Source organism: Copadichromis virginalis, linkage group LG18 (genome assembly GCF_057382275.1).
Source record: "Copadichromis virginalis isolate Kocher_CV1m ecotype Utaka linkage group LG18, C_Virginalis_male_GT1.1, whole genome shotgun sequence".
NCBI lineage: Eukaryota > Metazoa > Chordata > Actinopteri > Cichliformes > Cichlidae > Copadichromis > Copadichromis virginalis.
Window position 1 is genome coordinate 9,890,997 of NC_140635.1, and position 12,828 is coordinate 9,903,824.

At 42.5% G+C, this 12,828-nt stretch overlaps 2 protein-coding genes and 1 non-coding gene across 5 annotated transcripts in view; all 3 read left to right on the plus strand.

The window, feature by feature from the left end:
• Window positions 1-728: 728 nt before the first annotated feature.
• sdhc (succinate dehydrogenase complex, subunit C, integral membrane protein) lies at window positions 729-4,540 on the plus strand. Its single transcript, XM_085439560.1, has 6 exons — window positions 729-813; window positions 1,753-1,812; window positions 1,910-2,011; window positions 2,765-2,826; window positions 3,803-3,966; window positions 4,289-4,540. The coding sequence occupies exons 1-6, from the start codon at window positions 797-799 to the stop codon at window positions 4,391-4,393; spliced, it is 510 nt and encodes a 169-aa protein (XP_085295686.1). The 5' UTR covers window positions 729-796; the 3' UTR covers window positions 4,394-4,540.
• Window positions 4,541-6,172: 1,632 nt separating this feature from the next.
• trnar-ucu (transfer RNA arginine (anticodon UCU)) lies at window positions 6,173-6,246 on the plus strand. The gene has a single exon. It is a non-coding gene; the product is annotated as a tRNA-Arg (tRNA).
• A 1,871-nt stretch (window positions 6,247-8,117) lies between these two features.
• The window catches only part of cadm3 (cell adhesion molecule 3), a 112,346-nt gene continuing 107,635 nt past the window's right edge, over window positions 8,118-12,828 (plus strand). For 2 of the 3 annotated variants that reach the window (XM_085439905.1, XM_085439906.1), the window contains exons 1-2: window positions 8,118-8,391; window positions 9,982-10,139. In XM_085439905.1, coding sequence (XP_085296031.1) covers window positions 10,049-10,139 — 91 coding nt within the window. In that variant the 5' untranslated portion in view covers window positions 8,118-8,391; window positions 9,982-10,048. Of the gene's footprint in view, window positions 8,392-9,981; window positions 10,140-12,828 lie in introns of those variants that run through there. The other variant, XM_085439907.1, reaches the window with a different exon arrangement.

Consider the following 12,828-nt stretch of genomic DNA (forward strand, 5'->3'; position numbering starts at 1 on the left):
CTGGGTTGCTGCAATTATTTTAAACTAAAAACCACAGAGCTATGTACAAATACTTCCATCAGTCCATTTTGTCAAGTGGACTGTGCCTATACTAACTGACATCGGGTGAGATTGAGAGGTAGGACACAGGTTATGGCAGGTGACAGGTTGTGTACAAGGGTACCAAAGAGGCAGACAACAACGCTCACATTCACTTACAGATGCTGATAACTGTCTTTGGACAGTGGGAGGTAGTCGGAGCACCAAGAGGAAATCACTTGTAAATCAAGAAGTAAACTCTAAAAAATGTAACCTAATTTTACAGTTTACTTAGACAGTCACATTTCCTTTTCATTACATTTTTATATTGATTTGATTTCCATTAGCATACTGATTTACCTATGTTTTAATAAAATAAAATAAAGTGTCAGTGAGTATTTTATTTTTGTGTAAATTTCTTGTGTTTAACATGAAGTTCATAAAAGTGAAGGAAAAAGACTTTTTTTTTTTAGTTATTTTAGTATTTTAAAGTACAAATTGATTTCAGCCTTAAAATGGTGAATAAATGTGGGATTTCGTTTAAAGTTGGATGCATTTTGCTGCAAAGAGGTTCCAGATAAAAAAAAATTTTCAACAGTAAAACAGACATTTTCTGTAAAATAACCGAATTATTACACGTCACCTTCAACATTACGCCATGCCTTACAGCACTCAGACAGTTCAAACTCCTTTTCAAGCTTGAATCTCTTCAAGGTTTTTCAGAACGCCGCGGAACAACAACATCCGGAACGTCACTTCCGCTCACTGTCCGTCAAACATGGCGCTGCTTCTAAGGTCAGTTTATCTTTAGTGCATTACTTTCGGGCTCTGGGAAGCTTTTACTCCTTGTTCTTTGGGATATTGAGGCGCGTAGAGAAAAAGTATAATAAACTAAATGCACGTTTGAGGTCGACGCGCCTCGGTGTAACTTGTAGTCTCCGTTTATTATCCTTGTTTACCGCAAGTGTGGTGGAAAGCCGCTAGCTTACTGTAGCTATCGTGCTAGCGTCAGATGTTCTTGGTTATCTGAGAGTGGACTTTGACAAGTAGTGTTAATAATGACAGACGTAAGCGGTTATTTGGCGCCTTAACCTTCATATGACCGCTTGACGAATGCTTGATTCGCTGTTGATAATCTGAATTTGTTTGATTTAGGTTTGTGTTAAGTGATAATCGAACTACACCGTTACAGTGTCGTAACTCTACCCAGGTCAAATGATTGTCAAATGATTGGCGTTGTCTAAATTACCTTAAATGTGAAACAGATCTTTGTTTAGTAGAAGTGAACCTATTACCCTTTAGAGTTTGTTTAACAGACACTTCTCACTTGTTCCTTCTCGCTAGAGCTGGAGTTAAGACTTGGCTTTACTTATTGCTGGGTTTTCCCAACGAATATGCAAAATTTATGACCATAACTGTTTATAGAACTATAAAAATACAACAACGAACTACAAATCATTCTCTCTTAAGCATTTTTTATTGACAGTATTAACAATTTTACAGTATGAATAATAGCGACGCTCAAACCTTCTTTTGTGTCCTATTTTTTTTGTATGTGTTATTGTTCTTTTTTATGTTAATTTGTTGACTTGTTGCCCCTTGTTCCTATTTAGCTCTGTTTACTTATTGAAAAATCTTCATCATTACAACATATCTTTCTCATGGTGCTGCTGGTTTACTCTGAAGTAAACCAGGATTCAAATCTAAACCTGTTTTTGTTTTTTATGTCTTTAGGACGTTGGGACGTCAGAGTGTCTGTCTCTCCAAACCCCAGTACAGTGTCTTGTACAGACAGTGAGTTCTGTGCTTGTTTGTTAGTGCTTATAAATGCACACATAGATGCTACTGCAAACTTGTTTTCTGTAACCACCCCATTTTCTCTCCTCTTCAGTGTGGCTCCAATGGGATCCACAGCCAAGGAGGAGATGAACAAGTTTTGGGACAAAAATTCGAGATTAAACCGACCCATGTCTCCCCATGTCACCATCTACAAGTATGTACTGCATACCTTCTGGTGTCTACTCAGTGTTGTTCAGATGTGACTCAGTTAAAGTAAAAGTCATTTGCTCCATTTGTTTTATGTTTTCAGAGACACCTCAAATCTGCAGCAACACGTTTTCTGAGCTGCAAATATTGTTACTTTTAAAATCATTTTTTCTGATTGTGCAGGTTTTTCATTCTTTTGAAGCTAATAAAACAGCAGGGCAACCCACAAATACCTGAGATTTAGTGCAATAAGCACCTTATAATGTACTGTCACCAAGTTATTGCAATCCTAACGCCTGCAGCAAAGAACCCCTTTTTTGTTCAGTATATGTCGGTATATGTAATTTCTCACTAGGCTACCCTCCTGGTTCAGCTGCCTTTTTTTTAACTTTAATATTTTTCTGTCATTTGGGATCATTGTGATGACTCAGGGCACCTTTTTTAACACTGTCAACAATCTTCAGCTTCTCCAATCTGTAATCCAGTGATTTAAGTCATACTCTTTCACTGGGTTTAGCCTGTTCTGTACTAGAGCATTAGCTTATTCATATTTATGCATGCAAACTTTGCATGTGCATCCATCACTGACACAAAATCAAAGTTCCATGATTAAAATGTAGAATTGCAGTGTTGTTACTTGTAAATCAAAGCCTCATTCATCATAAAACTGTTTTAAAGATTTAAAATAATCATTAGTTGAGGCCTGTATGTGTGAAAGCTAAATGTGCTCTGGTTTTTTGGGGGGGGTTTTGCGTCTCAGGTGGTCTGTCCCCATGATGATGTCCATCACGCACAGAGGAACTGGAATTGGGCTCAGTGGAGGTAACACATCTGTTTTTTCCATCCAAAATTAAAGTTAAAGCAAGTAAATGATTTAGTTTTGCCCTTGAAGTACCAGTTGTGAAAGAAGCTATACAGCCACTGTCAGCTTTTAAGTGACCTTGGAAATGTCTTCAGGGCATTGTAGTCTGTCACTATTGATTTTTACTAAGAGCATTTACTGGAATTACAAAACACAAGTTGTTCAATACAATTAAACCTAACATGTGAAAATTAACACTAGATGGCTAACAGCTTTCAGTCATTCGCCTGGAGTAAAAACACGTGTCATTGTGGTATTGTATATCAGTGCTGCTGACCTTCATGGAACATGCTGTAAAAGCTGAATCAGCTTTGTTTATGTGTTAATTGGCTCGATAAGGGCCAAACTCAACAGCCAGGCTGGCTACCTCTCGGACATTAAGTGCCACTTACTGTCTCTCAGCTTTCTATTAGAATCACATGAGTAATCACGTGCCTGAAATCAACTTCGATTCACAGTGAGGGAAGTAAATCTATCACCAACTGACAGGAAGCCATATCAGTTCATCTAAACATAACAGTCAGTATTTAACATTTAGTTTTCAATGCAACTTTCTGTATGTATATAAATATTTTAAAGAATGTCTTTTCTCACACGGAGTTGTTTAGTTTATATTCTTTATCATCCAGGCAATACAGAAATAGAAGCTTTAAATAAGCCATTGTGTTCAGTGCATTGTAGCAGGCAGCCCAAGAAGCACTTGTTTGATCCAGATCCATTATTTGGCTGTCACTCCAGCAAGAGCAAAAAACAACAAAAAAGTATTTACATAACTGAGGCTTTCACATGTTGCAAAATTACTGGTGAGCTGGATCATGTGGTAAAGTGGCTTATGGAGAGAAAATGTTAGAAGCATGTGGAGCTTCTTTTTGCATGTCTTAATTTCTTACTGATTATGAAAGGTGTGGTGGTCTCAGGATTTCTGTCTGTGTTTAGCTATCTCAGCATTTGCGGTGGCAGCGCTGGTTTTGCCAGGGAGCTACCCCTACTACCTGGATTTAATCCACTCACTGTCCATTGGTCCATTTCTCACTGGGCTGGCCAAATTCGGGATTGCCTTCCCAGTATCTTACCACACCTATAACGGCATCCGCCACTTGGTAAGATTTAATGATTTAATAATTTTAAAATTGCCTAATGATTTAACCGAGGAACTGCTTACCTTTTTCTTCCTCACACTAGAGTCTGTTTGAAATTCTTTGGTAGTTTTTCCATTTGCATGTTTTATGAGGTGTCTGGACTGCTTAGCTTAAGCTTTTAACACTAGCATCCCCAGGCTTCTACAGATACAGATTTTTGTTTTGCTTTTGTCATGTTTACTAATTTTACTAATTACATTTGCCAACATTTATAAACTGAGGTTGTTTTTGTGTGCTTAATGTTCTTTTTATGATCTTCTTCTGTTTATTATTATCTAATCAGGGCTGGGATATGGGCAAAGGCTTCAAAATTCCAGAGGTCTACCGCACCGGCTACACAGTCATTGGTCTGTCCGTCATCACGTCAATAGCTCTGCTCATGATCTGAGCTCAGGACCAGACGTGATGAACAGAGCGAGTTAAAGTGAACGTGAACTGGATTTCACTGTGGGAGTTTTGTTTTGTGTATATGTACCGTGGCCTAATGCAGACTTATGTCATCAAAGTGTTCAATAAAGGATTATGTTATTCTAAATTTAGAAATTATGTTTTGATGTTTCTTCCTTTGAATTAATTACACTTGGAGAGTCTTTGGGGTCAGCAAATGCAGCAGCAGAGTGCAAGGTGCATGCAAATGTGACCCAGTTTATTTCACACTTGTTCTCAGCGTGAACAACAACCAGCGGCCAAAATTAGACATGTCCTACATGCCTTATGTAATTTGCCTAATTGTGCTGTGACGTCAAAATCATTAATCACTTTTCTTTGCCCTGAGTGCTCAGTCACTGCCAGTTCAACCAGTGTGTCTGCTGATGTTGTTTGTGCACAGAAAGGTGTGTTTGTGTGTTGTTGTTTTTTTAAACTGTAGGCTGTCATTTATATTTTAACTTATCCAGGCTGCAGATGCTCAGATACATTTTTAACGGCAGGGAAGGGAGAGGCTGAAATGTAGAGGCAGCTCAGTGGGGGAAGCTGTGCATGTGAACAGGCTCCTCACCGGCAGCCTGCCTCGGGCCTTACCTCCAACTGAGCCGCACAGGAGTTACACACTGCATCTCACCTGCTTTTGTCCTGCAGTGTGAATAAAGGCAAGCTGTGATGTAAAGTCAGATCCAACTCCCGCTTGTGCTGCGTACAGTAACAAGTGCATACTGATCAACAAAAAACAGGTTCTGAGGTTAGCTGTAACAAAATTGGCTCATTAATTTGTAACCGATGCCTGGAGGGGAAATGCCTGTTAGGCAGAATGTCTTTTTGGTTTATTGATGAATATATATATATATATATATATATATATATATATATATATATATATATATATATAATTTTTTATTTTTATTTTTTTTCTCGGGTGTTGTGTCATGCGTTTTGTCAGTCTGTTTCTAAAGGACACATCAAACTGTTTTTTCCAGTATTTGTAAAAGTCAAGAGTTAATTCAGTGCTTTTGATGGTGTTGTAATGTCCACAGAGTCATATCAGCTCTGTTGCTGGACAGGCATTGCTATACCTAACCACTGCCAGCTCAATGTTACATCAACTCTTGCAAAATGCCTCTCTGTACACGAGTTTTTTGTCTGATTGCTGTTAATTTGGCATACGCAGGATTCCCCACACAAAGTCCTATCCACACAACAGGCACATTTCCACCTGAGCTGCAAATCCATTGGTCTGCAATTTTCTATTGTGATGGATGGGAAAATTGCTCAGGCTCTGCAGGATCCAAGACTGAATTTGTTTATAGACTGTTTGCACTAAACCCTGCGGAATTTCTTCTCATTTTTGGGAGTAAAAAAAAGAAATGGGGGGGGGGTAATAGAAGTATTGGCTGTTTCATTCCCCTACAAACAACAAGCACTCTGGCTCATAGTTGTTGATGCATTTCCAATGCACAATGTTCCATCTTTTAGTTTTGCTCTGATAACATCACCATAATGATATTTTGACGAGATAACTTGCACGAAACAAATGGGGGATGAAAAGCGGGAGTTCCCACTGTTTCTATGAGACATTAAGTCACTGGTGATTATGCGGCGGCAGCACCCCCTACCGTTTGGCAAATTATTACACCACAGAGCTGCGGTCCTGATGCTGAGGGGTGGTGAGGATGCTGCGCAGGGCTGGGAGGGGGAGTATAAACCCGGTTTTGATAGAAAAAACGGTGCCTCAGTCTCTGTGGCGCAATGGAATAGCGCGCTGGACTTCTAATCCAGAGGCTCCGGGTTCGAGTCCCGGCAGAGATGTGGATGTAAGGATCCGGCTGTAATTTTTTTCCTTTAATGAGAAGGGTTCGGAATAAAGCTTACTTTTTTTTAAATGTTCTTTGCAGATAAGATGTGCATAACAGAGCTGCTCTGTACTGTCGACGACAAGGGTGGATTGGTGGAAAGAAGATGATTCATAGTCGTGTTTATTTTGCAGAAGCTCAAAAACAGTGCATCTGGCCTGGTAATTTCACAGGAGCCAAGTCACCGCGCAAAGGTCATCTCATCTATGCAGATTTGAAATAGGGAAAAGGCGTGAAACCATAGCAGAACTTCACGGGGCTTCCTTCCCAGCTTTACTGTCCAGGCTGCGCGCTAAGTTATCACGCGAGCACATTACTGCACAGTCTCACCAGCGGACACGCGCGCACGCTCACGGTTTCGGCACCTGGGGCTGTTCGCTCATTTAAACCAGAGCAAAAAGCTTTCCTGAAGCAGCGGCAGCAGCTAAACGTTTAAAGCCTTTTTCCGTCCTCGTAACAAGTGTTTAATGATGCCAGATGCCGCGTTTCCATCCTCCCATTCGGTTCAGAGACAGAGGGAGAGATAAAGGCTCCGGTTTACTTTGAACATAAATGACTCATAGTGCTAGAATTTTTTTTTTGTATGCAGATTCTGTATTGAATTAAAGACCATAACTACATTATACAGTGCGAGTGGAGAAGAAGAGTTGGTGGAAGTCATTGTGTATTTTTAAATTAAGGGAAATCAGGGTGGGGACCTTGAATCCTTTCAAGGATCCCCGAAGGTGGACTATTTCCATCTTTAAAACCCCCCAAATCTGGGAGCCCAGAGCTGATATTGTTATTTGCTTTCAGTGTGGGAAAGCAGCTGCTTGCTTGAAGATCTCTCAAACGCCACGACTCCCCTACCACTCCCCACTCCCCCCGCGCTCCCCATGGTTTTTATAATTTTTTATTTATTTATTAATTTTTTCATTCAACCCCACCTCCTCGGTTTCAGTTTGTTGCCACCACCACTGATTGGGCTGTCGTGACATCCATGTTTAACCCCATCATGCCTCCCCACACACAGACCTAATCCGCCCGCAAACTAATCCTTAATCCTCTCTGGCAAGTTGAACAACCCCTCCCCCTCCTCCCTCTCTCCCTTCCACCCTTGGATCCTGATTCCCAAACGGGACTGACGTCAAAAACGTCAAAACTACAAGGACTCTCCCCTTTAACGTTGCAAGCATATGCAAAACTCCCAAGGGTGTAGCCATTATGATGTAGAAACATTAATGGACTACTGCACAAACTGTGAAACGACAACGTCTCAGCAAAGTAGGACTTACAGTATTCTGGGAAAATAGGGAGGAAACGGAAGTCCCACAACTCCACAAGGCCAAGGACTCGGTTAAATCATTAGGCAACCATGGAAATTATCTAACCGATGGGAAATAGTAGTGGGCCTATCTGCAAGATATAAGTAATAGCTCCAAAGCATCAATGATAAGAAACATTATACTCCACTGAGAAACGTGACAATCAGCTTCAGATGACCCGATATGAGATATGTAGGTCTGAATTCAGGAGAAGAATTTTGTACCTACTCTGTAGGCTATGGAAACTTTAGATAAAGCGAGCTTATGTACAACAGGGGATAATGAAATTCCATAAAGGCAGATAAGGTCAGATGACTCACTGTGGGATATTATAGCAACATTACGATGATTTTTCGCTATGGTAAGATCTTACTATCCGCTCCATCTCCTTCATGCTGCTCTCAGTCAGTAGGCCCCTGCTCTGGCCCTGTTATCCCGGTGGTACGGGCCAAATCGTATTAAAATCCCCTCCCTCCCTCCATCCCTCCCTCCCGTGTCCCCTCCCCTCCCGCTCGTCTTTCAGACAGTCTGTTTTTGCTGCAGTGAACGGTAGCCGTGGAGAGCGAGCTAGAGAGAGATAGAGATACAAAGACAGAGTGAGAGAGTGAGCGGAGGGGGAAAAAGCAAGAAAAACAAGGAGTCGGGAGAAGGAACAAGGAGAGAGAAAAAAGTCGATAAAAGCAGATTGAAAGAAGGCTCTGAACAAGCGACTGCTGCGCATCAAAGGAGGGACCTTACTGGGGACCTTATTGGAGACCAGCATCAACAAAACCCGACTCCGGAGGCGGACTATACCGGTGTGTGAGCGTGTGGTTATTGCCGTGCAATGTTTCACAGTTTGTATTAATGTACAGGGTTAGGATGTAGCCTGTAGGGCGGACAGGAGACACCTGTCAGTGGTGACGCTTTTCCGTCTCCAGGAATGTGTCCGTGTGCGCACTGCGAGTCTCCCTTCTCTCTCTCTCTCTGTAATCCGTTATGCCTGCCCAGGGAGAGAAGTGTATAATCCCTGAGTGTTTCATAATTTACTCTAAATGTACGTTTTGTTGTCGGGCTGTCTGCGCTGTTCCCGACTCCTCTCCTCTCCTCCTTTTTTTTCTTTCCGCGCTCTTTTGCAGAAAAAAAGATCGTAACTCGCGGGGTGTGCAGCAGCCACCTCTCTCCAGCCTTTTCAAGAGTCTCCCAAATTCTCAAGAGCACCAGATTTTTCTGCAAGCGCGGGAGAAGGACTGGTTTTCCGACCTGAGAACCAGTCCTCTGGTGCTCTCGCGGTCCGTCGCAGCAATGCAGGTAGCCATGCGCGAGCTGTTGTTGTTTTCATTATTGTTGTTATTATTTTTATTGTCGTCATCTTTATTGGTTTCACTCTCCACGTTAAGCGTAAGCAAAGAACTTCTGTTCTTCGCGCTCAGTTTCCGCGTTATTTCCCATGGATACACTTGGTCCAGTTTTGTTTTCGCTTCTCGACATCACTCAACAGAAAGGGCTGGAGCAACAATAAACATAGACACCCCCCACCCCGTCTCTAGTCCCCAACATCCCTTTCCCATGACATGCCCCCCCTCCTCCACGTCCCCCCTCCGCTCCATTACTCCATCCCACCCCTTGTCCCCGCCCTAACCGCCCGCTCGTGCGTCCGTCCCGCAGCCAACGTTACAGCCCCGGTTCCCTCTCGGCGATGACAATGAGGGAGCCGTCCACAGATGGACCGAGGGCTCACCTCTGCGCAAGCTACTGCTATTTTAAGGAATCTGCGTGAGAGAAAGAGGAAGAGAAGGAGTGCGAGAGAGAGAGAGAGTGAGAGCGAGTGCCAGAGAAGCTATTAAGCACGACGGTCCGTCTCCGGTCTAGTGCAAAGCGCACCGTGTATTCTCAGCGGGCGGCAGGTGTATCTCTCCGCTGCTGCTGTGTCTTTCATTGTCTTTCCTCTTCTCCTTTTTTCTTTCACTGCCAATTGTGGGAATGTTGCTTAGCGTTATTTTTAATTAGAGTGAGTTAGTTGGAGCTCGAAAATGGCCCCAGAAACATTCGTTTTCCTTCTTTCCACATGCGCACAGCTTGTTAAAGTGGAATAAATTGACAGTAATATGAACACCACCCCCATTCGTCTTGTCTCCCCTCATTAACACTTAAACATCGCCACCATCTCCGTCTACTCCTCTGTTTGGCTCTATCACCGCCCACTCTCTCCTTACTCCCACCTCCCTCAATCAGTCGTCGGTATAGTATGACACAACCAGATCGATGAATACCCATGGAGCAACGCGTGAGTAACGGGTGGGCCAAGCGTTTATTCAGCTGCAGCCAACCAGTGGCAGGGGATGCAATTAGTGGCCAGTTGGCCTTGCCTGCTTGTTTTCTTTATCTCACCATTGCTTTCCCTGCAGGTGACACTCCAGAGCTCCTCTGCCCTCCTGAGGATTCAGTGAGACAGGCGGATCTGTGTGCCCGAACATGGCCTTCCCATCAGCCCCCTTTGCATTATGGAGTGTCAGCTTATTGACAGTACTCTTCACAGCTGCGGTTCACAGCAATACTAGCTTTGGTAAGCACATCTCTCTCCCTCTGTATCTGTCTGCCTCTTACTGTCTCTCCCTGGGCCCCTGACCTCCCTGACCCTCTCTCTCTGTCTCTTGTGGTGGCCCTTATCTGTTTACTTGAGGCTTTTTCGTTGTTTCCTGTATTATGACAAGGGAATCAGAGCAGCGTTAATAAGCACATGGGACACTCCCACCTCCCCAGACCCCAGTGGGATTTCTGCTGTTGTTTTTTAGGAATGTGTGTGACTCGCACGTGGGTGTAGGGCTCAGCAGTGCATTGCAGGTCCTTTGCCAGAGTAGCACACTGCCCAGTAACTTCCTCTTCTTTTTCTCTCTCAGTGACATCTTAAATGACTTGCATAAGGTCGCTTAAGATGCAAAAACACAGGCAAACACTCATCATTAGCAGTCTTGGATGTTTACCTGCTTAGCATCTCTCTGTCTTTCTCATGAGTATACACTTGGAGATAAAGAGCGATTTTCTTGTGCTTTCTCAGGTAGGGGCAAAGCAGCGTGCAGACTCTTATACAGACATATGACAGTCCTTATGGCTGAAGCTCAAACTGCGATGAGCTGGGTGCGGCTCAAAGCGGATGGTAAGAGAGGATTTGATGAGAGAAGCACTTTGTAATGATATCATCCTTGCTGTGAGTGGCGAGAATATACAGACCGATGTGCTTTCCAATTACATAACACTCAAGTGACTGACTGCTGGTAATACAACCTTTAGAGGACGAGTTTTGCCAGTGGTAAAATGGTGCGTCACCACTGGCCCTCAATCCACAGAAAATTGATTGACATAGGTAGAATCCTGTCGGCATGTTTCTCATTACACTTGGTATTTTTTTGCACAGAGTTTGACAAAGAACTGTAAGACAATATAGCAGGTAATAAGGCTCCTAATAGATGTTCCCTGATTTGCATTTCCAATATATATTCTCAGAGGCCCCTTGTATTCACTTATGCACACCCACACTATTTCACAAATCTGAATGCACCTGTGAATACACACTGCATGCATATGCATGGAGAAATACACAGTATACGCCCATAGATATGCACGCACACAGACTACATTTACTGTACTTTGAATTTGTTTATCCACATCAGCTGTTTTTATTTTCTGTTGAAATAGGTATACTTGAGTTTCCGTGCATTTATGAATTCAATTTGGGGGAGCGAAGGATTGTCGGTGTGAGCTCACATTGGTCAGTGCGGTAGAAAGTGAGAAACAATATGGGTATGTCTAGAAGTTGGGATCAGGCCGCTGTAATACAAATGCAAATGGAAGCATGTCAAAACCTTTAGAGTTGCTGAAGATGAGAAATGCACAAACAATCACCTCAGACTGAGGCACTGATGATGAAACATCAATCTCCTGTCAGGATGCTGACCCCAACTGTGTAGTTCGTCATTGAAACCCAGGCGCTGGTTCGTTATTTGGGTCCGAAAATGATTTTGGCTCGCATTCACACGCATGTCACATTTGATTAAGGTGTGCCTGGAGGGAGGCCTGACCATGCGTGACCAATTCTTGCTTTGGTCTCACCTAAGTGCTGTTTTACATTATCATGTCAGTCAAGGAGAGTAATTAAGCCTGGGACGTCTGACAGCATTTAGGAGATGAGAAAACACGTCAAAGAGCACAGCTGAGAGATGGGAAGCAACCGTGGAGTGCTGAGTTAACAATTTTGGCATCCATGTCTTTTTGTCATCAAATAATGATCAAGTACTTGTATTAATTCCACAGAAACCAAATTAATAATATCACTGCAGTGAAATCAGTCAGAATCACTTGTCAAAAATGTTTGAAAATATATTTTTTGCACCATATAGAAATGCATTAATCAGAAGAAGACCGGATACTTTTTTATCAGTAGTATTGAAATTTGTCTTAGTGGCCTTGATGCAAGAAATAATGAAAAGTTGTAGATTTTCCCACTGGCAAACAAGGAACCCAGCTTTTATTCAACACATACAACACCAAGGAACAATGCCAAAAAATTCAAGATACAGAAAAATAGATATATTCATGAATAAATCTTGTGTTTGCTGCTTTGTTCTTGACATTTGAGTAATGTGGTAAGCAATGGTGTTGCAGTTATAGAGGGAAATGTAGTGCATAAGCCGCAAAGCACCAGCCCATCACTCACATCCGCTCCGATCTGTCTGAATGTTGTGACACAGCAGCAGAGCTGTTAGTAGAAGGTGGAGTAGGGTGGGTCATGCCGTCATAATGGAGATCTCCATGCTAAGTGGCCTTGCAAGAGAAGGGTCTACTTAGCTTAAATAATTCAGTGTTATGTATCAGAGAGGAAAACGATTAGCTCAGCAAGTCAACGTTAAAGCAGATGAGCCATCAGAGTAGGACCGTCTATTATTGTTATACTCAGAGTCCACAGTGGATTAAAAATATGTTGACTGTTTGTCTCTTATCATCGGTCAGAGAGGTACAATTAAGAAAAAAGAAATACTTTCCCAGGACATATGGGGTTGATCATGTATTATGATAGCGTTCATGATAGTTTAAACTCTTGATCAATCCTGGACTTCCATTTGATGTATGTCAAAGTCATGGAAAGGACAGCACTAACTCTGCTCTGGATTTATCTGTGGCCAGGCATCCTTGGAGCATGTGAACGAATCAGGGAGACACTAATTGCATGCCATTTGACATATCCATTTCCACAGCTG

Bases quoted from the DNA above. Each gene is read 5' to 3' on its own strand.
- sdhc (XM_085439560.1), top strand. The intron at 2,012-2,764 runs GTATGTACTGCA...TTTGCGTCTCAG, and splicing joins CCCCATGTCACCATCTACAA to GTGGTCTGTCCCCATGATGA. The intron at 2,827-3,802 runs GTAACACATCTG...GTCTGTGTTTAG, and splicing joins TGGAATTGGGCTCAGTGGAG to CTATCTCAGCATTTGCGGTG.